Source organism: Myripristis murdjan, chromosome 17 (genome assembly GCF_902150065.1).
Source record: "Myripristis murdjan chromosome 17, fMyrMur1.1, whole genome shotgun sequence".
Lineage (NCBI taxonomy): Eukaryota > Metazoa > Chordata > Actinopteri > Holocentriformes > Holocentridae > Myripristis > Myripristis murdjan.
In genome coordinates this window covers 2691129-2713324 of record NC_043996.1, presented here as the reverse complement: position 1 = coordinate 2713324, position 22196 = coordinate 2691129, and the positions used below count along the sequence as shown (strand labels likewise).

The window sequence follows — 22196 nt, the reverse complement described above, 5'->3', positions numbered from 1 at the left end:
TTATAGTAATTTGATGGTGCTCTATGATTGAATTTCATCAACTGAAATCAAGTGAATTTGCTCAGATATCAAGGCGTTAATATCTGTGCATAAGAACATTGACAGAAACCTTTTGATATATTTGATGTAAAGTGTGGACATTCAGTCTGTATCCTCTTTGCCTTTGTGTCGTTGTCTTTCTTTAACCTCAATTGCTGTTGTCCCACTATCTTGCTGGGGGATGCCTCATGCCCTTGCCCTTCTTTACATCTCCCCTCACTAAACTCTCTCTCTCTCTCCATCTTTTCAGTTTCATTCCTCTCTGTTTCACCCCCTTTCCCCATCTCTTATCTCTGTTCTTGTCCAATACTGTATTTCCGCATCTCTTTCCTTCCCCTTATCTCCTTTCTTGTCCATCACTCCTACATACTTGTGCTAAAGGAAACTACTTATCAATTTGACTACCCTCTTCTGCCATTGCCAGCATCATCCCACCCTTTCTCTACCACTTTCTCTCCTTTGCAGATAACAGATAACATGCATGTCTGTCCACTAGAGACATGTCTTGTACATGCCTTTACAATGTCCATATTACAGTGGGCCTTAACAGTGTGGTGACCAAACAGTGTAATGATACCAGTCGATAGGCTCAGTGAAGTGAAAGCACTAAACTGAGTCTCTGAGTCTGGCTTTTTACAGCACTTTAGAACTTGTTCAGAGAAGTGCTATATAAATGAATGAATGGACAAATGAATAAGTCAGTCTGGTTGCAATGTCTCTAATTCATCATCGTCTCCAGACTTTGGCAACTGGTGAAAAACTGACTGGTACTTTTGTATTTGTGTATTCCCTAAGAATAATTTAATCTGTAGTGTAGTGGTCTAGTGATTTGTACAATAAATCACGGCTCTGTACTTCAACAAGTTGAAGTACACAGACTCCAAAAATGACCTTGTGAAAAGTGGCTCTGGATGGTGCAGTATGGAGCAGTATTATGAATTCCTCAGCGCTGTGCTGGGTCATACAGCAGCAAACCGGTAGACTGGAGTGGAATTCAGCCACAGCTGGAGCGTCTCAGCAGCACCTCTGTCACAATGGTTCCACTCCAAACTGGTGCAAATACAGGCCAGTTTGCTAGTTGGCACCTTGGTTCCAAGAATCTTGAACAGAACTGGCTCAAGATCCAGAACTGTTTTGTTCATGAGGAGGTATATGAAATCTCTAAAGTTCTGTGTGGTTCCCACTTTGTACCTTAGTGACCATGTCAAAAGATAATTGAGTATTTCAGCTCCCATACTGAAGCACTGAAGGCTGATTGACTCCTGCTATTTTCTGCTTATGTCAAGACAAAAGCATTTCATCAACTCTTCTGTTCTAATTCTAATATTAGGAATCTGTATTCATCTCCTCCCAGTCCCTGCCTTTCCTTCCTTTTGCAGCAGAATTTCTGGTTTTACCTGTTGTTTTTTACTTTTTTTATTATTATTATTTAACTGTATTTTTGTCTTTATTACACATAGTCATAGTAGTCATACGTCATTGTCATAGTATTGCATGGTATCGAGCTGGATCAGTACCCAATAACACACTCAGTATGCCCCTTTACAAATCACTTACTACTACACCCTGGTGGTTTTACCTATTTAGTGGATGCCAACAGTTAAACACACCTTTTCATCACTCCCCCTTGCCTTTCTTCTTCTTTCCTGCTCTAACCTGTGTTCCTGTCCCTCAGGTTGCTTCCTTCCTCTTCCATCCTAATGATTTCAGTGTAAGCAGTCAAATCATTAAAGCAGTGTTTCAAAGAGTGTTTACAACATAACAAAATATCTTCTGCCCTTTCCTCTCTAACCTTTCTCATTCCTTCTCTCCTCCTTGGCCTTTTACTTTTTTACTTCCTCTTTACTCATTTTCCCTTTCCCATTACTTTGAACTCCCACTCTGCTCTTCCTCCACCTTGCCTTAAGTGACACTGTCGCTTCTGCCTCGCCTTTTTAAGCAGGGGAACCAAAAGAGGAAGACTGTACTATTACTTGTTCTCTGCTATCTTCCTCTCTTATCTTCTGTCCTGTGCAGTCTCTCCTATTGCAGTTTTCCATAGGAGAATCATTAGACAGATTCAGGTGCATTTACAAAGCAAACCATATATGCCTCCTTTCCTGTCGCCCCTCTCTCTCCTCAGAGTCACTTCTTCTGCTTCTAGTTAAAGCTGCGTTTGACAGAAAACCAGATGTAGCTGCTCATTATCCAGTCCCTCCTGGAGGTTTTTTGTGATTACTGTGCAACATTTTTTTTTTTTTTTAATTTGTGACACAATTTGTGGAGTTTGGGCATTTTTAGCAGTAAAAGTATGATAATTGTACCAGTAGAAGTGAATAAAATCCACATGAAACACATTTAAACTATTTAAAACACATTTGTAGCCTCATCAAACTCCTCCCTCAGCAGAACCTGCTGAGCTGTTGACTGTTGATAGATATAACAGGTGCTTATTATTTGTACCATATAACTATTATATATTATTTGTGCCATATACTTGTAGTTTGAAGACAATTTTATGAAACACAGCACACTGACTTGAAAACTAATAGTACAGATTTGCACAGTTTTTTTTTTTTTTTTTTTGGACCATTCTTTTCTACCACATGGAGCAACATTTTCTTCTATTGTGGCTCTTTTCTTAAATAAATAACGACAACAAAAAGAGCAGTCACCTCCAGGTGTTCAGTTTGCTCCATAAATTGGAGCACCTGGATTAGTTGTTGTGCCATGTGCAAAATACTCTAAAATGAGCACTCAAACATCTGAATTTAAATATGCTTATTTGACTTATTGTCAAATTTTCTTTACCTAAGTGAAAAGCAAAAATAATAACTGTGGCGTAGGTTTTAGTAGCCTACTTGTTGGGCATCTGTAACGGATGCACCTCTAACAGTGCTAGGGCTTCAGTTAGGGACCCTCTGATCAACATTATTTCACTCCTTAACCCGATACATCCTCTGGTGGCAGAGCAGTTCCTGCTACTCTCTGTAACCTGCCTTCAGGACAGCTGTTGATCCCCAGCTCCGGTCTTTTCTTCTGATCCACAGCCAAACACTAGCCCTGTCTGCTTCCTCTGCCAGCTCTTTTCCCACCTTCTGAAGACTTGCTCCTGCCACTCCTTAGCAGGGGCAAGGGGTTGTGTTGGGACCCATGTCTCAGCACCCGCCATTCTCTCTCCTTGATTGACAAACTTCTTGTGGCATCTTGATGGTGATGGAGCATCTCTATTTTCCTAACACTTCAGCCAGCTTCCTCAAAACCTGGTCATGTCATGACCTGTATTGCCTAGGGACAGCGAGGTCTTGCAGCCTGTGATGATGTGCTGGGCTGGAGGCTTCCGTTACAAGCATTGCAGAGGGGCTAGCTTTCCTCATTGTCATTTCTCTGGTGGAGACTGAGGGGTCAAGGTAAGGTGCCGTAGGTGGATCTAATCAGGAAGCTGAGGCAGGCTTGTGGGATTTTCTACAGGTCAGACCAATTGATTGGCCTGTTGACAATGGACTCCCACGTTGCCCAGCTCTCCTGGCTCCTCTGTGTCACAGCTTTGATCCTTTACTGCGCCTCTTCCATCCTCAATGCCACAACCCACTCCTTACTTTCCTTTGTTTTGTCCTTGGACCACAGATGTGGAGCTTCTTTTCTACTTTGGCAACTGCACTCCTAACCAGCTGGTTAGTGGACTCCTGTATGTCCAAGACCAGCCTTGTCTTTTCCTGCCAGGCTGATGGACTGCAGTGGTAGCTGCAGAGTGTTTCTATTAAAGAGGCCAGCTTCCAAAAGGTACTACCAGCCATTTTCAGATGACTGAGTTGGCTTTCCCATCCATCCTACTTGCTGCTGATGTGGAGATTTCACACATTTTCAATGAGCACATCATTCAGTGTGTAGCAATCAGCCTTATATTAAAAGCGTAGTTATTAAAAGTTCTCAGGAACTTTACTGACTTTATGTATTAGGTAAGGGAAACTAAATCATATATATACTCTCAAAACTCAAGAGTCAAAAATGGTGCTGTCAAAAACAAGTTTATTCAACAAAGGAGAACAGCATGCAACAGTTAATTTCTCATAGTCTCTGGCAAAGTCCATATGTCCATAGGAAAAACTGAAATAATTGTGTCCAACTCAAATACTCAACTCGATACCATGATCAAGAGGGTGGCTTTCTTGCTCCTGGGAAATGGTCCCATGAAGTCTAGGCCCACCTTGAATCCTGGTTCCTCCACCACTGTAGACTGTAGTTGTCCTGCAGGCTTTGTGTTGCTTGGTTTGTACTGTTGGCAAATGCTGCATGTTCTGACATGATCCCATACATCTCGCCCCACCAGCCACTTCCAGTATCCTTAAGAGTGTCTTCAGTCTTCCAAGATGTGCTCCCATTGGGTTATCATGGAAGTAATGGAGAAACTGTCCCACAAGTGCCTTAGGCACCACCAGCTGATACTTTGCCCCGTCTTCTCTTGTTAGGACTGTCCGGTACAATATGCCTTGCTGCATTTCCCATCCAGTTCTCTCAGTCCGTTGCCCCTTCGATCTTTCCTCCTTTAACATTTGCACATACTCATCGAGGCCTTGGGCTTGTGCAATCTCAGCAAGTGATGTTGGAATGTCCATAGCATGAGACAGCCCTTTAGGAGCCACATATGATGCCAACATCCCTCCATCTAATGAATCTGGGGCCCTGGAGAGAGCATCTGGTACTACATTCATACATCCCTGACGATGATGAACGCAGAAGTGGAATTGTTGTAGTTTTAGAGTCCATCGAGTTAACCTGGAGGTGATTTTGGGGGGGGTTGAAAGCCCATGTCAAAGCAGCATGGTCTGTGTACACATCAAAAGGAACACCCTCCAGAAAATGTCTCCATTTTTCTACGGCCCACACCACCGTGAGACACTCCTTCTTGGAGGTGGAGTAATTGTACTCCGCTCCTCTCAGACCTCGGGAGGCATATGCAATGACCTTATCTCCTCCCGAGGTTGACTGGGTCAACACTGCGCCTAACCCGAAGGCACTGGCATCAGTGTGGAGCTGAAATGGGAGGGATAAATCTGGTTGTGATAGAATAGGAGGAGATGCCACGGCAGATTTCATAGCCTCCAAACTCTGTTGACACTCTTCCATCTACTCCCATTTTACACCCTTCCGCTGTAGTCTGTTTAAGGGTGCTGCCAGATCAGCGAAGTGGGGAATGAATTTGTGGTGCCAACCCACAAGTCCCAAGAACCTCTTGAGAGTGGTCACATCGGTGGGAATGGGATAGCTGGTAACCGCAGCAGTCTTTTCAGGATCAACCTCCACTCCCCTTTCAAGGACTATGTGTCCCAGGAATTCTATCTCAGACTTGAAGAAATGGCATTTTTTCAGGTTTAATGTCAGATTGGCATCATGGAGTTTGCTGAAAACAGCATCCAGGTCTTTGAGGTGTTGTTGGCGACTGGAGGAGTACACTATGATGTCATCAATGTACACACAATAAATGTTACCTCACAGATCAGTCGGCACTCTCGCATTCTTCAGGGTGAATGACATAGCTCTGAACCTAAACAGTCCAAATGGGGTGACGACGGCTGTCTTGTCCCTGCTACTCTCCTCCACTTGCATTTGCCAGTAGCCTGACCTGAGGTCCAAGGTGCTGAAACATACAGCCCCATGCAAGGATTCTAGAATATCATGAATATTGGGCATGGGATAAGCATCTTGGGGAGTTTTGGCATTTAAACCCATGAAATCCACACAAAATCTAGGTGAACCATCAGACGTATCTGTCAGGAGGAGTGGAGGTTCAATGACATCATCCCTTTTTCCACATTCTCCTTAATGATTTCCCTTTTCAATGGGGAGACCCTGTAAGCCTTGGAGCGCACTGGGATTTCATCTACAGTGGATATGGTGTGTTGAATAACAGTGGTTCTACCAATTTTCTCTGAACACACAGATGGCCACCTCTGGATGAGGGGCTGTACCTCGTCAGGCAGGCTCTTGAGCAGTTCACTGTGTGTGGAGGAAGGTTGCCGTTTGGTGTTGAGGGCATAGCATACAGGTTGACAGTAGACACTAGGCCCTATCTGCCCCTAATCCATGTCAGCTGGTCCGGAGATTGATCTGTACTCCCGTCTTTTCCATGAAGTCCATTCCCAGGATGAGGGGAAAAGCCAAATGGTCATCAGCCATTATGAATGTTTCCACGCTCCATAGGTCTGCTTCACCATCCCTTCAGCAGTGTGGGATTTCCCATCAGCCAGTACAAATGGCCGTTTATTCCCCACAATGATCTCCTCGCTAGAGCTGGCTAACTTCCTCCAAAGGCTCTTTTGCATCAAGGTGTATAAACAACCAGTATCCACCACAGCTTCGCCCATGTACCCACCAGTCTCTATAGGCACCACTAGCAACTTGGGCCGCTCTGTCTCAATCAAAGTCATATGATGGGCAGGCAGGGTGTCATTGCCATTTTTGTTCTTTTGGATTTGCTTTTTTTTGTTTGTTTTCTCAGGAGCACTTTGACTATTCACCTTAGCCCAGTATTCCCGTTTTGCTGCCCAGTCTATTTCAACCATTGAGCCATCCTTGACTAACTGCTCAACAGTGTGACAGGTGCCCCTTAGGCTACTAACCAGGGAGGGATTACAGTTATTCATCACCCTTCTCACTAATTCAGACTCTGGCATATCTGGCTTCCACTTCAAACATAAAGCTCTATAATCATAAAGGCACTGTTCGGGTGGAGAGCTGATGGCATCTTTGTATGCTGTTTTGAGTGGTCCAGCGAGGAGCTGGTGGTCGGCTGAATGGCACAAAATAAGAAACTGGAAGGAGTTCAGAGCGGCCTTTCTTAGTGCCTTTTTACCTACTGACTATCTAACTGAAGTGGAAGAAAAGTTGAGGAATATGGTCCAACTCCCCGTACGGGCCACCATCTGTAACAATCAGCCTTATATTAAAAACCTAGTTACTAAAAGTTCTTAGGATCCTACTGTAAATTGGTTGACTGTAAGCATTAGGTAAGGGAAACTAAATCATATACTGTATATACTCTCAAAACTCAAGAGTCAAAAATGGCGCTGTCAAAAACAAGTTTATTCAACAAAGGAGAACAGCATGCATTTAGTTAATTTCTCATAGTCTCTGGCAAAGTCCATATGTCCACAGGAAAAACTGAAATAATTGTGTCCAACTCAAAAATCCTTCCTATAAGGCAAAAATCCCTTCAAAATGCGAAAATATAACGGAAAACAGCAATGCATTGCAAAAAAGAAAAAAAAAAGGCCACGATCTCACCAGCAGATATTCCAAGGAGTGGAGGAGGGGATGAAAGTCCAAATCGATGCTGTAGAAAACAGCAGTTCACTCTTGACCAAAGGCGTTCAGTGCAGGGGAACCTCTCCCTCAGACCTGACTTTTTCTCTGCTTAAGAGTAATCTTTCTAATGTAACACATTTAAAATTAAATGATCTCTCTCCCTGGCTTCTCCTCTCTGCTCCCTCTTCTCCTCTTTACCTTTGTTCTCCTTTGCCCCCGCCCCAAACATTCCTTCCACTTCAAAACTCCCTCCAGCACCACCCACAAAGGAACACACCAGTCAACACCAACATGACCACATATGAACCCTAGGTCCAACTTCAGTGGGCCAGGCTTACACAAGATATATACCAGGCAGATCCAACCCCGTAGGGCTTCAACAACCAAATCCACCCCTTCATCCACCAGGATGAAGGGGTGGCACCAGGAGATCGTTGGCAAGTGGTACAATGTGAACTGGTAGCACCACACTTTGTACTTCCCAGGGAGTTGGCTTTGGTCTATTTTGAAAGTTGCTGCACTACTGCTTTGCCCACCTGCTTGTCACCTGCAGTTTACCACCTCCCTAGGCTTTAGATAGGCTGCTCCACATTAGTGAATCCCAGAAATAAGTTTGTGCTAATGAAATAAGAAGGAATCATACATCATACATCTTTCTTTAATCTATCAATCTATCTATCTATCTATCTATCTATCTATCTATCTATCTACTTGTCTAAAGAGATAGATTATTTATGTAACTTTAACTATTTATGTCATAGATTGTTACTGTTATTATCCCAACAGTACAAATTCCTGGGATTTATACCCCTCTTCCTCTATCCACACTGTCATTCGACATCTCTGTTTCCCTGCTCCTTTTTCTTTTCCTATTCTTCCACCTTCTCATCATTGTTTGAGATTTGACTATGCTTTATGTCAGTCACTCAAACCTGAACACCACTTGCTTCTTTCTTCATCTCAATTCTCTTCTTTCTTTCTTCTTCTCTGTTTTCAGTTGGGAGCATGTGCTGTCGCATTTTCCCTGTAGCACTGAGGGATCAATACGTTTTCAATGTTTGAGTCTCAGTCAAGTCGAAGGACAGACTGGAGGAGTTCAGTCAAGTTGATTATAATATACTAATATATTATCTTTCATCTCCTACCCAGTGCCTGTGCGATTTTTTCTGCACTTTAATTGATGCAGACAAACAGAGACAAAAGAAAAAGAAAAAGATGCAGTTTCTTTAGCTGTAGTGAATCGCTGAATAGAAAGTAGGTGCTGGCCTTTAGCCTTTGGTTCCAGAGCTGATATGAAAAAAAAATGACAGGATGACAACTCAGCATTCATACAGACAGGTGTTTTTTCTTCAGCTGTTGTTTACCTGTTTACCTGTTTACCTCTCTCCATGGGTGAGGGAAAAGTAATGAATTTTAACTTTCAGGATGTGTCTGTGTGTGTGTGTGTGTGAGAGTGAGTGAGAGAGAGAGAGAGAGAGAGAGAGAGAGAGAGAGAGAGAGAGAGAGAGCATGCATGTGTTGCCTGACTCTGAGCATGTCAATAGGAAAAAATATGTAAATGAAGATATCCTTCTGTGAGTCTCATGGGTGCTGCTGGAATATATTTATATATCCACTCACACAGGCCTGTACAGACATTCACATGTGCACAGCCGGTGTCAACTAGAACCCTAATCAATGTGCAGCCAGTTGAGATGTACATGATGAAGACAGCAGCAGTGCTTGTACATAGGAATAGTTGTCTCTTTTGTCTTTGTCCCTCTCTCTTTTACCTTCTCACCTAATTTTTTCCCACATTTTTGAAAGAAATTGAGTGAATTTGCCTTGCTCAGCTTTCAAAGGTTAAATATCATTATGAAAGACTAAATTCGGAATTGAATTCTGGAAACCTTTTAATACTTTGACCTAATGTCATCTGCAAGCAGGCCTTTTATTTCAGCACAGGAGCTCTACAGGATGAATGCCATAGGCTGTAACTAACAGTGGGTGAAGGGAGTGTGACATCAGTCATGGGGTCTGACTTGTCTCGTGTCAAGAGGTTGAATTTGGCACCACAGTGTTGCCATTGGTTGGAGCCTGAAGTGGTTGGCCAACTGGTGCCATGGCGTGTTTCCAGGCTTGACAAAGACAGCTGTCCAACCAGTATCATTTACACAGAAGCATTCACTTGAGAAAAAAAGACGCCCTAATTTCTTCAGAATTAACAAGATAAATATCCTTTCTCACAAATCTGTCTCATTTGGGTTTCATGGAAAGAAACATGTCCCAGCATCTTAGTTTAATACAGTTTTATTTCCGTTGTGGGAGATGCTCATGTGTTTGAGTAATACGGGTGGCCAGGGGCGCCGCCAGGAATTTTGGGCCCCATGAAAAAAAACATATGTATGTTTACTCAATGATGGTTTAACAATTTTATATTAGTTTTTACCTATTTTTTGGGGCCCCTGTCAGGCAAGGGCCCTTGGTATTGTCCTAACTTTTCCCCCATATACGGTGCCCCTGCGGGGGCATTGTCATTCATTTGTTGACTTAGCACAGGTACCTCAGCACTTTGGGCTTGTTCAGACTGAAAGCCCTCTCTGATCAGTGTTTCTCCTGGACCAATTGAGCCAACATGGCATACCACAAGGATAATACATTTCTACATCTGAAATGAAAGTAGGCCATGTGGTGACTCATGACACAGTATGCTGTTAATTCAGAAAAGCAGGACTGATTTGTTTCCCCATTAAAGAGAAACAGATTTGTTTACCCAAATATTTACTCAGAATTCTTTGATAATTATCTTGTTAACTAAGAAACATGGCAGTTTTTTTTTTTTTTTTTTTTCTAAATTGAAAGCGTTATGCTTCTGCACATAGATAGATAGTAAGATTATAGTTATTATAGTCAAAACGGTACATGAACACAGAAAAATTACACTTTCCTATTAGCACCTGTTTTATTCTGTCTTATGTGCAGACACACACCAAATAAGCTGGCTAGAAGCTCTCAGCTTCAAGGTAGTGTTGATGTTTCTGAAGGCTATGCTAATAAAGCCTCTGGTCACAGATGCCTTTCTAATAGATGACACAGTAGGAGGAGAGGAAGAAGTAAGAAGGAGTAAGGAGTAAGAAGGAGACAGGAAAAGAGAGGAGGGTTTTTCTTCCAGCTAAGTATAACTTAAGATTATTTTTTTGGTAGTTCTGTTCTATTTGATGGTGACACAGAGTACAGAGAGAGACAGGGAAGGTAGGGTGAGGGTGGGGATGACATGCAGCGAAGGGCTCAGGCCACATGCCCACCCAGGCCGCTCTGTTGAGGACCTGGATACATGCACATGCTGTACCAGGTGAGCCATCAGGGCACCAGGAGGTGAACAGTTAAAGGATGTTGACAAAAATGGAGTTCTACAGTCAGAGTCATCTCACTTTCACGCTGCGCAACCATCTACTCTTACAGTGGAACCTGGATTGATATACTGTGTGTGTGTGTGTGTGTGTGTGTGTGTGTGTGTGTGTGTGTGTGTGTGTGCTTGAGAGAATAACTGTCTGTGTGCACGTGTGTGGGCATGCACACACACACACACACACACACACACACACCAGGCTCTGGAAGCATCACTTGTGTGATTTTGGTAGCCTAGGCTGAAGTTTTTTGAAGCATGGATCTTGCTGAGAGGTCTGGGAATGAAATCTATGGCAGTCAAATCAAACACACTGGAATGAGAGGACCTTAAAAAAAAAAAAAAAAAAAAAAAAGCAAAACAAAACTTAAAACTGTAATTTGACAAAGTACAAAGTACAATTTAACAAAGTACTCATTAACTGTTAATGACTGTTACTCTGAAATTACTCAAAACACCAATCCTAAAAATATTACTGTGCATCACCAGCACAACAATGGCATTTCTCTGTCTAGAGCAGTTGCTTGTGTGAATGACCCAACATGTTGTATTAACCTATATCTCTTCTTTTCTTTTCTTTGTTTATTTTATTGTTATTTTTTTTATTTATTTTTTTTAGCAAATCCAATCATTTCAAGTGTCAGAAAATATGCAAACAACCACACCCTCATAACAGAATTACATAGCTAGCTAACAAGAAGCTCGCTAGCCAGCTACCCATATGTACATGCATGGTTAAATAAATAATGAACACCAGAATATTCTGTATGTTTACAGTTGTTGCAGATTCTAATGGTTTTAAAAAGGCAGAACTTGTCTGGTGTTTTAAAACCAGAGGGAAGGGTTTTGCAGTTTGGACAGAAATAAAGTTTTATTCACCAAGTATATGCCAATACTCATTAGTCCTAACATCAAATTTTATAACCTAATACCCTTATGAGAGAGTTTTTGAAAGTAAGCCACATAATTACATATTTACAGAAATTACCACTCATTACCACTGTCAATGCTTTGGGAACAAGTAAAAAAAAAAAAAAGGTTCTGTGTTTTTATGGTCAAAGTCACAAAAATAGCAGTTTCCATAAATATCAAATTCTGGGGAATTAATTAATAGAGCAGTTACCATTAGCAACCTTAAAATGAAGCTCATTATTTTTACTCAGAACAAGAAGTGGAATTCAATTAATTCAATTCAATTGGATCTATTTAGTGGTAGTTGTATTAAAGATTTGAGAGATCACTTTTTTATTATTATTGCTGTGGCCAACATTCAGAACAATTCAAGTGGGAGTCATGTGAGCCAGTAAGTCTTGGAAGTGCTCTAAACACCACAGATGAAGTTGTTGGTTAATTAGTTGTCATTTTACATTTTCTAAAGCAGTTTCTCTAAGCAGGGCTGTCCACCCAGGACACAGCAGGCTCTTGGAAGGAGGAGGCTGAAAACTGTAACACTGAATAGAGACACAATCACCTCCAGCCCCATATGAGTCTGGACTTATGGCCATTTTTTTTTTTTTTTTTAATAAAAATGATGTCTTAAAAGGCATTTAACAATAATAAACAGCCCTACAGCCCTCGGCAGGACAACCTGGAGCAGGACGGTCAGGACTTCCCAAGGCCAACACACAAACCTGTCAAGGAGATAGGACATAAACAAGACAAGGACTCACCCAGTGCTCAAGACAGTCGAGGAGGATAGAATGAGTTATTTCTTATGTCCAACGCTGCACTAAGATCCAAGAAAACAAGTGAAGAGGGACTAGAGTCAGCTGACAGTAGTGTGTCTTTCATCATATTGCAAAGGGCAGTACTCTGACAGGCTCTAAAACCTGACTGAAACATTGAACAACTTGAACTTGAACAAACTTGAACAAACCATTTTGATTCATATGAGCCAAAAGTTAGCTGGCTACCAGAGTTTCAAGAACCTCAGCAAGAAAAGGGGGCTTAGTAAGAGAATGGCACTTGTTAAAATCATTAGGATCAGGTGATGATATCTTTAGAAGAGGTTGAATGGGCACATTTTTAAAATGGAGAGGATCAGTGCCAGATGTGATTGAGGAATTTAAAAACTTTAGAATACAGAGACTGATGACATTAAAATGGAACAAAGGAGGGAGACTGTCCAAAAAACAGGGGTGAAAGTTCCAGTTTGTGAGTAATACCAAATTATAGCACAGGAGGAGAAATGGGAGGCAACTTCTGCTGAAGTCTGCAACAAACTCACAGTGCTCTGCTTTGAGGTTGGAGTGATGTGCCGCCTGACGGTGGGCACTAAATGAGGGAAGAACTCATGAAGAAAAGTTAGTGCAGTTTGCGATGCAAGTTTAAATAGGAGGAGGCTTACGACAGTTCTCCTCAGTGAGGTTTTAAGCCCTGGACTTCCTAACCTCAGGGTTCAAAAGCTTCAGTAAGCCTTTAAGGGTGGATGGGCAGCTTTGTGGCCTTCCACAGGCACTCCGCCCTCCAGCTCCTCCACTTGAGCTGTGCATGTTCTCATTAATCCAAGCAGTTGTGAGTGCTCTGGGCCAGTGGTTTTCAAAGTACCTTCAAGGGCCCCTGAGGGCCCCTGAGGATCTTCCAGAGGGTCCTCAGCAAAATGAGAAATAGCAAATTTCACAAAAAAATGTTGTGAAACACCTTTCTCAAACATTGTCCATCCAGCATCACTTATCTGACGTTCTAACACATCATTTTTAAATTTTGTTAAACATAAATCATAATTATACTGGCATTTATTTCTGGTATTTGTTTAGCTATTTTTTTAATTCATTTGTTTGCTATTTTGTTTACTTTCATTTATTTCCTTATTTATTTTTTAGTTATGTTCTGGCATTTATTTTGCTAATTATGTAATTGTCTTTTTTCATATGATTTTGAAAGAAATGAAGTGAATGTGCCCATGTTTCAAAGCTTTAACTCACTAGACGTTACTACAGCACACAAATATGTAGGAGTGATTATTTTAACATTATATTTTAATCTGACTACTTTGAATTTACAAGTGTGACACCTAGACAATTCCATAAGTGACACTCAATGGGACAATCATATCCTTCCATATGAGTGTCAAAAAGGCAAAAATCATTTCAGGGTTAGAGTCAGAGTCGAGTATCACTGAGCCATAAACTATACTGCAACAACATACTGACATATCTAATTCAGTTCTGTTGTATGTTTGCCGAATTTGAACAAACATGTAGGACTAGCTGACATTATGGTATTATTATGAATATTTCTTGGATTCGTCCATAGGATTAGGGTTATGGTTATGGCTGGGTGAGAGCTTTATATCAAGTCTGTTTTAACAAATAGGCAACAGGCCAACAAATGTTATGACCAATCACAACACTGGCTGATGTATCATGCCCAGGAATCTGGTGGGATCCATGAAAGTGCTATATGGGCATGTTGAAATATAGTTTATGCCTTATTGATATTCTACTCAACTCTTGTTGATTAAATTTAACTTATATATTAGCTGACATTCTGTTGAACTTCTATAGGGGACTCGCCACAGAAAGTGTGGGAATTGAGTTTACTGGTCCACAAAATGACTTGCTGCACAAGCATAATGCTGTAGAAAATAATAGGGTTTGTTATATATATTCTTGTTTATAGTATTTATTGTTTTGTTCTTTATTTCCAATTCTTGTCTTTCTCCCTTTCTACCTTCTTTCTATTTCTTTCTGTCTTTCTGTCCTATTCAAACTTCTCCTCTCCACACTCCAAACCCAACCTCTTTCCCCTCCTCCCCTTTTCTTACTCTCCCCCTTCATCCATCCATCATCTATCATTTCTCTCATCATCATCCTACCTCTCTCTCTCTCTCTCTCTCCATCCATATATCATGCTTCTACATTTGTCCTTTATCTCTGAAATTATTTATTCTCTATCCCATCATCCATCTTTTTCCCCTAATCATTCACCTCTGCCCCATCATCCATTCACTCCTTATCCACCCTTTATCCACTTATTATTCTCTCTCCCTTCATTTACCTCTGTCACACCATCTCTCCCTTCATTCCTAATCCACTCTCTCCCCCCTCCTTGTCTCCAGACAACACTGCCAGTATCATATCTCGGCGGCGTGGTGGCTTCAGCCAGGACCAGGGGCCCTTCAGCCTGGTGTTGGTGGTGGCTGACGGCGGGGAGCCTCCTCTCAGCAGCACCGCCACACTGACCCTCAGGGTGTGCGTCTGCCAGAGGAACAGCAGGGGGCGCAACAGCAACAACGTCTGCCAAGCCCAGGCCTTCCTGTCCTCAGCCGGCCTCAGCACTGGAGCGTTTGTAGCCATACTGCTGTGTATTGTCATATTATTAGGTAAGTACAGGTGTGTGTGTGTGTGTGCATGTACAGAATACCTGATTGCCCAATATTTTTTTTTCCATCATGAGAGATTCAGAGTTAAGCAAAACAGACAGTCATAACTCATAAACTGAGGATTTGTAATTTCAGAAATGGGAGGTTGAATGCACCTCCACCAACAACCATCAGTCCCTCCAGGATAGCACGGCAACAACAATTCATGCAAATTCAACCGACCGCTGTGAATTCTGCACAACCTCGCAATTTTGTCCAATCAAACCACCAATCACTGTTGTTTTCCATAAGTCTAACCAGAAACATAAAGCTTGTTTTGGCTATAAACATAGCAGCATGTCTGACAGGAACACTTCACAATTACCATCAAAAATTACTGTTCAAGGCCGTGCAGGAAATTCCCTTTTTTTTTTCTACAGTGGGGATAAATAGTTTTGTACTAAGTGCAACATTCGGGTGGAAGACAATCAAAAGTTATTGATGCTGTTGATCTAAGGCAGAAGGAATGAATCAAGGTGGCTTAAAGTAAATAAGTACATGGTTAACCCTATAAAGCCTGAACTATGAAAGAATTGGCAGAAAATTCCAATTTTTTGAAACTGAACCCTTTATTTAGTCCTATAACAAAATATATAAATAAAAAAATTTCAAAAATATGTTATTACACGACCTTTCTGGTGTATGATATATGATATGTACTTGAAGTGCCAGTGGTATGGTTCAGGGTGAACAGGGGAAGTGTTCAAAGGTATACAACAGTATAGTATTGATTAAACTGAAAACGAAAAACGGAATTGAAAATGTGTATCATATATGATACAAATGGCTTTATAGGGTTAATAGTCATGTAATGTAAATCACGAAGTGTTGGAGGTGTGTGTCTGTTTGCATGATAAACTGGATATGTGTGTGTGTATGTCTGCGTGAGTGAGGTACAGCAGAGAGAGGAAATGGTACAATATAAATAAGCTCAAAAATCTCCAGTAAATGGTAGGCCACTGTCCAATGGGGGAGTTCAGATTATATGGCAAAGCTGTTATTACTTGGAACACTCAGGTCTGCAGTGCTGTTTCCCTCTCACTGGGACAAGTTGCATTTTTAACACATTACACCACATGAGTTACAGAAAAAATGCAGAGTTGAGTGACTTCCCCCCTCGTTTCCTTTATTGAAACTTGCTCCACAGGTCTGCACTTCACTGTGCATGTTTGAAAAGCTGGCATGAAATCAAGCCTTTAGCCCAGAATTTCTTTTTATTTATTTATTTTTTTTAATTAAATGTGAAAATGAAACAGGTGATGAAAATAAGTGCTCTAATCAACACGACCACGCAGGTTGTCCTCTCCAACCCTCTTATACAACCAACAGGAGTGTATCCTGAGTGAGCTAGGGATTGTGGCTAAGGTTAAGAAGAGGTCTAGTCCAGTCATTTTATGAAAAAACCTAGGACAAATTGCAAGAGAAGCAAACTCAACTGATTTTGTATCCTCAGTTTGTCCTGAGTGAGGGGAAAAAAGTCCCAAGAAATCCTATTGGTGGAAAGTTTTGAAAATCACCTATTTATGACCACATATTACCAAAAAACACTGTTTTTACCACACAGGGGAAAGGGGTTCAAAAATTTACTTTCAGATATCACTATAAAAATTCACAAGATGATTACACACACAAAGACAAGAAAAAAAGTCAATTACACGTTCTTTGAATTATTCTGTTTACACATGCATATCACACATTATCTGATTTGATATGCGCTAATAAGGAATATGAGGAATAAATGCCAGAACAGATATTTAAACAGTGGATTAAAAGGTTACTATATATATAGTAACCTTTTAATTCACTGTTATATAGTAACCTTTTAATTCAAGGTTACTATATATATAGTAACCTTTTAACCTTTTTGAGTGTCGCATTACGTAAGAGAGTGGAATACGCCGAAACATGGGAATATGCCAAGAAACATGTAAACGGAATATTCCAGTTGCCGCAGCGCAGTTACCTTAACCGGAATATTCACCCGAACCGGAATATGGTGTGCATGTAAACATAGTCAGTATCTTGCTAATATAAACTCTCTAACAGTGAAAGGCGTCAGCCCACTAACCTCCTTATGCAGTCGTGGTCACTCTCATAATCTTAATACCCCAGCACAGTGTTGCTTCCAGGGCCGCTCGAGGTCGCTAAACTTAGAAAACATCAAACCATAGATTGTAATAAGCTGCTGTACAAATGGTCGGTGGGGTCATTGTTTCCTGGAGGACAGACCCAAAATAAAATGCAGCCAAAGACAGACCCACATTAAAATCAGCTGGTCCAAGAAGACAGGCACTAGCCCTTATTCACACAGTCCCATCGAATAAGGTAATGCTCTATGTTTCTCTATTCTCTACGTTTATATACGCCGTGCAGCCTGGAACACAGCAGCACCACATGATAATAGCATTTGAGCTTCCCACGCTGAGTGTGACGTCAGAGAAAATGGCCACCGTGTGAATATGGTGTGCGACTCCAGATGAATAACACAGCCACTACTGTGCCTTTCCTCCTACCTCAGTGCACAGCATGGCACCAAACTATGAAACGCGTCCTCACCGCACCTCACCGTGCCTCACCAAAATGTCTCTGTGCCAGTGATTGACTATGATTTGCACAGTGTACATCCTAAATAAAAATAGGGTTAGGGAAATGTCACGCATTCTTTTACCAGACTGCTAAGAAACAGAGCTGCAGCACCTAACATGGCAAGCAGACAAGCAAATTAGTAGACAAAGAGCCTGACAGAAAAGCACATAGACAATAGGAGAGAGAAAAGACTAGAGAGACAGGCTGACAGCATATCAGACAGATAAAGGGAGAGCGAGAGACAGGCAGACAGACAGGCAGGCAGACAGAGGAGCAGATAAGGAAAGAATGAAGAGCGCAGCCAACACACTGGACTGACCTGTACAAGTATCAAAATCACTGGTGGTATGGGAATTTGTCTCCCATTCATCGCACTCTAGTCAATTATTCAAATATGAAATATGAATCACCACTCATTGTGCCAGATGTAGACTGCTCAAAGTTAGGCGGGTCCTGTGCAGATATCTGCATGTTTGAGCTGTTCCTATTCAGGCTTTGGATGATTCAATGTTTGCAATGTTCAGCATTCATTTGTATGCACATGTCTTGTTTTATATTACCAGCCTGGTGAAATGCTAGACATATTTCAAGGGTTTTGGTTCCTAAAGAAAAGAGTTCATTTGAATTAAAGACGAAAACAATAAATAATCATATAAAGGTGCACACACCTTGATTTTCACATTCATCCTGTCATGGTCTAATCTTGCAGGAGGAGGAGCTCACCACTGTGTTTAACTCCAGTGGCCTAATCAGTGGAATAAAATACTCGGCAGTGTATTATTTGCACTGCATGGTGCTACGTTCAAGGTCTGTGTACAATAGGACCCATCAGGACTGCATTGGTGTCAAAAGGCTAATAGGCATGCAGGCACAACTTGTTGGTTTTACCATACCAGTCATTTTAAATCTTTGGCCCATTTACTATAATCTACTCACATTTTAAATTTCAATAAACCGTTTTGCAAATCACGTGGGGGTACTAAAGATTTCATTTGTGATCACATTTTTTTATTTGGTTTTCTTTTATGACACCCAGTGTATGGGATGCAGCATTAGACATAATACAAAAACAGATACACAAACAGCAACCAAAAAAAAAAAAAAAAAAAAAAGGGGGAGAAGAAACATAAAAACAAACAACCAAAAGCAATGTGAGTATAAATAAGAATATACATTATTCGAAATAGCATGTATTTACGTATACCCACATCCACCCCCCATACATACTTACTAAAGATTTCAGAATGTAGAATCAAAATAATAATAATAATAATAAACCAGTAAACTCATTTCCTCAAAGACTGGTGTTGATGTGGAGTAGTGACATGTTTTGTCAGGTATTATGAAAATTGGATGCAAAAACGCTGTCTTTATTTTTTATCCAGAAGAATCCAGCCACAATCAAGGAAAAATATTTTTCCCTCTCCATCTTTCTGTTCCCCACTCCCTCCCTTCTCACCACCTTTTCCCCGTCTCTCTTGTTCCACTCCTTCTCTTCTTCCTCCTCCAGCCATAGTGATGCTGTTTGCCCAGCTCCGCACGAAGAAGGCCAGTAAGGAGCCCTTGATTCTCTCTGAAGAGGACATCAGGGAGAATGTTGTGACTTACGACGACGAGGGAGGTGGCGAGGAGGACACGGAGGCCTTTGACATCGCCGCCCTCCGAAACCCCACCGTCTCCGAACCTCTCAGGAAGTTCCACACCTACCACGGCCGCCGGCGAAGCCAGTACAGAGAGGAGGACGAGCTGGAGGAGGATGAGATGGTGGTGGTGAGGAGGAGAAAAGCGAGGGAGGGCGATTACCAAAACTACAGCCCGGAGTCTGAGCCGGCGTGGTTTGTGATTGACTGTGTCCCTCGGGAGATAAGCCAGTCAGCACCCTCGCTGCTGGACGGCCATGAGATCATCCATCAGGTGATCCAGCGGAAAGTGGCCGAGGCGGACTCTGACACAAGGGGCCCACCCTACGACTCACTTCAGACGTACGCCTATGAAGGCCGTGGGTCCTTGGCGGGCTCGGTCAGCTCTCTGGGGCTCACTGCCACAGTGCCTGAACTGAACTATGCTGACCTGGAGGACTGGGAGCTGGAGAGCCAGGCTCTAGAGCGACTCTTTGGAGAGCACCTCGCTGCTGGCCAAGTTAACCGCGACTCCTAAAGACGATCATCAAAGTGACTTTTTTTCTTTCTGGACTGGGATGGGTTAACTGGATTGCTTTTACTCCTGCCATCTTGACTCTCCAAACTAAATTAAACCGAAGACTTTTCAGTTGGAACGGCGCAAAATTATTGCCGCCGAGTGCCGGCAGTTGAGAACCATGACATCAAGTGAAATCAGAGGATAAGAAAAGCCATTTATGTGTAACAGGGGAGAAACACACACACACACACACACACGCACACTAACAGGGGACTGAAAAGAGACAGGCTAACACAAGTTTTAGCAGGTTGAGAAAAGCTTTTGCAGAAATGGGGGGACAAAATGGAGGCTGAAGTGTGACTTGCACTTCAAAATGTTTGGTCCATTTGCAGCGGGCTCTGTCCTTACTCTGCTTGTTAGATGTCTTCGTGAAAAAGGTTCAGTAATGACCAAATGGATTCAGAGATCTGCATTAGTCTCTTTTTATTGCTGAGGGTCTGAAAATGCAATCCAGTGTGGTTGTCTAGCCCTGCTGCTAGCCATTGAAGAAGAACACACACACAGCTGTCTGGGAAATGAACATCAGATGAGCTGGGGTCATGATGACCTTGATGTTCAGGCATAGTTCATCAACCGCCTATTAGCAAACCACTGAAATATGTCTGCGTGCTCACAGGCAGAGCCGTGGGTCCCTGTAGGCAAATCAGGCTCAGCGCACAGGGCCCCTTCAACATATGGCCCACCAATCAGAATTTTATTTACAGTGGTCCCTTGTTTATCGCGGGAGTTACGTTCTAAAAATAACCCGCAATAAGTGAAATCCGCGAAGTTGTCCGCTTTATTTTTTACAATTATTCTAGATGTTTTAAGGCTGTAAAACCCCTCACTACACACTTTATACACTTTTCTCAGACAGGCATTAACATTTTCTCACTTTTCTCTCTTGTTTAAACTCTCAAAGTTCAAACCTTCGTAGGAAAATAAGTCCAGTATTATAGAATGAACGCATTCTGTACTGTACAGGAGACATAGCACGGAGGAGATTGATTGACAATGGTCTACAGTCCCTTAGCCAATCAGGACGCAGAACACAATGCGCTGTTAAAAAAAAAAAAAAAAAAAAAGCATGCAAAATTGCACTAAAAAAAATCCGCGAAACTGCGAGGTCACGAAAGGTGAACCGCGTTATAGCGAGGGACCACTGTATTTATTAAATTTTTTTGTAAGCTCGATTAAACAAAAATCGGTGTGATCTTTGTAAATATCGAAGCGAAGACACATTAGAGCAGTTAAAAACAGAATGCTAGTCTTTTGGGCTTGTGTCGGACAGGCTGTTAACCCTATGGACCTACATTGATCTATTCATTGGTAAAATGCAAGGGCCCCCAAACGATGTTTTGCCCTATGGCCCCCAGATGTCTAGGGATGCCACTGCTCAAAGGCACTACAGGAGAAGCCTCAACGTGCCGAGTGTGGATTACTGATGGCAAACTAGTCTAAAGGACTCCTAAGGTCGGTCTTGTGAACATGCACTAGCCAATAGGGATCAACCGATGTGGATTTCGGGGGTAGGCAACTCGCTGCACCTTAGCATTTTTGTTTTTCTGTAAAACTAAATTCAATACTACGGAGACCCCCAAGGAGTACAGTGAGATTTTTTTTTCTTTCGCATTACCTCACGCTAACTTTTGCGTTCCCTTAAAATATTTTGCGTCCTCTTGCAATATGTTTTTGCGTTACCTAGCAATACTTTTCTACTTCCGTTCCCTCTGAGACATACACTGCAAAAAGTCCAAATCTTACCAAGATTATTTGTCTTATTTCAAGTAAAAATGTCTTATTTCTAGTCAAAATATCTCATTACACTTAAAATAAGACATGATCAGCTCAGAAATTACTTGTCTTTAGACGATTTTCACTTGTTTCAAGTGAAAATTTACTTGAAACAAGTGAAAATTCGCTTGAAACAAGAAACAAATGTTGCCAATGAAACAAGCAAATTTTCACTTGTTCACTTGTGTCACAATTGAAAAATTGCTTGTTTCATTGGCAACATTTGTTAAATTTTCACTTGTTCACTTGTGTCACAAGTGAAAATCTGCTTGTTTCATTGGCAACATTTGTTTCTTGTTTCAAGCGAATTTTCACTTGTTTTAAGTGAAAATTAGCTTGAAACAAGTGAAAATCATCTAAAAAATACTTATTTCTGAGGTGATCATGTCTTATTTTAAGTGTAATGAGATATTTTGACTAGAAATAAGACATTTTTGCTTGAAATAAGACAAATAATCTTGGTAAGATTTGCAGTGTATGTCTCTTTCCAGTCAGCTGCTCCCAGTGCAGCAGTTTAAGCGGTCTGAGAATACGTTTAAGTTTACTTTCACTAATCACATAACAGTG

General features: G+C 41.6%; 1 protein-coding gene across 1 annotated transcript in view; it reads left to right on the top strand.

The window, feature by feature from the left end:
* The window catches only part of LOC115375710 (cadherin-18-like), a 161611-nt gene extending 141251 nt beyond the window's left edge, over positions 1–20360 (top strand). Inside the window, exons 10-11 of the mRNA XM_030075236.1 lie at positions 14769–15032; positions 19168–20360. Coding sequence (XP_029931096.1) covers positions 14769–15032; positions 19168–19814 — 911 coding nt within the window. The 3' untranslated portion in view covers positions 19815–20360. The remainder of the gene's footprint in view (positions 1–14768; positions 15033–19167) is intronic.
* Positions 20361–22196: the final 1836 nt, after the last annotated feature.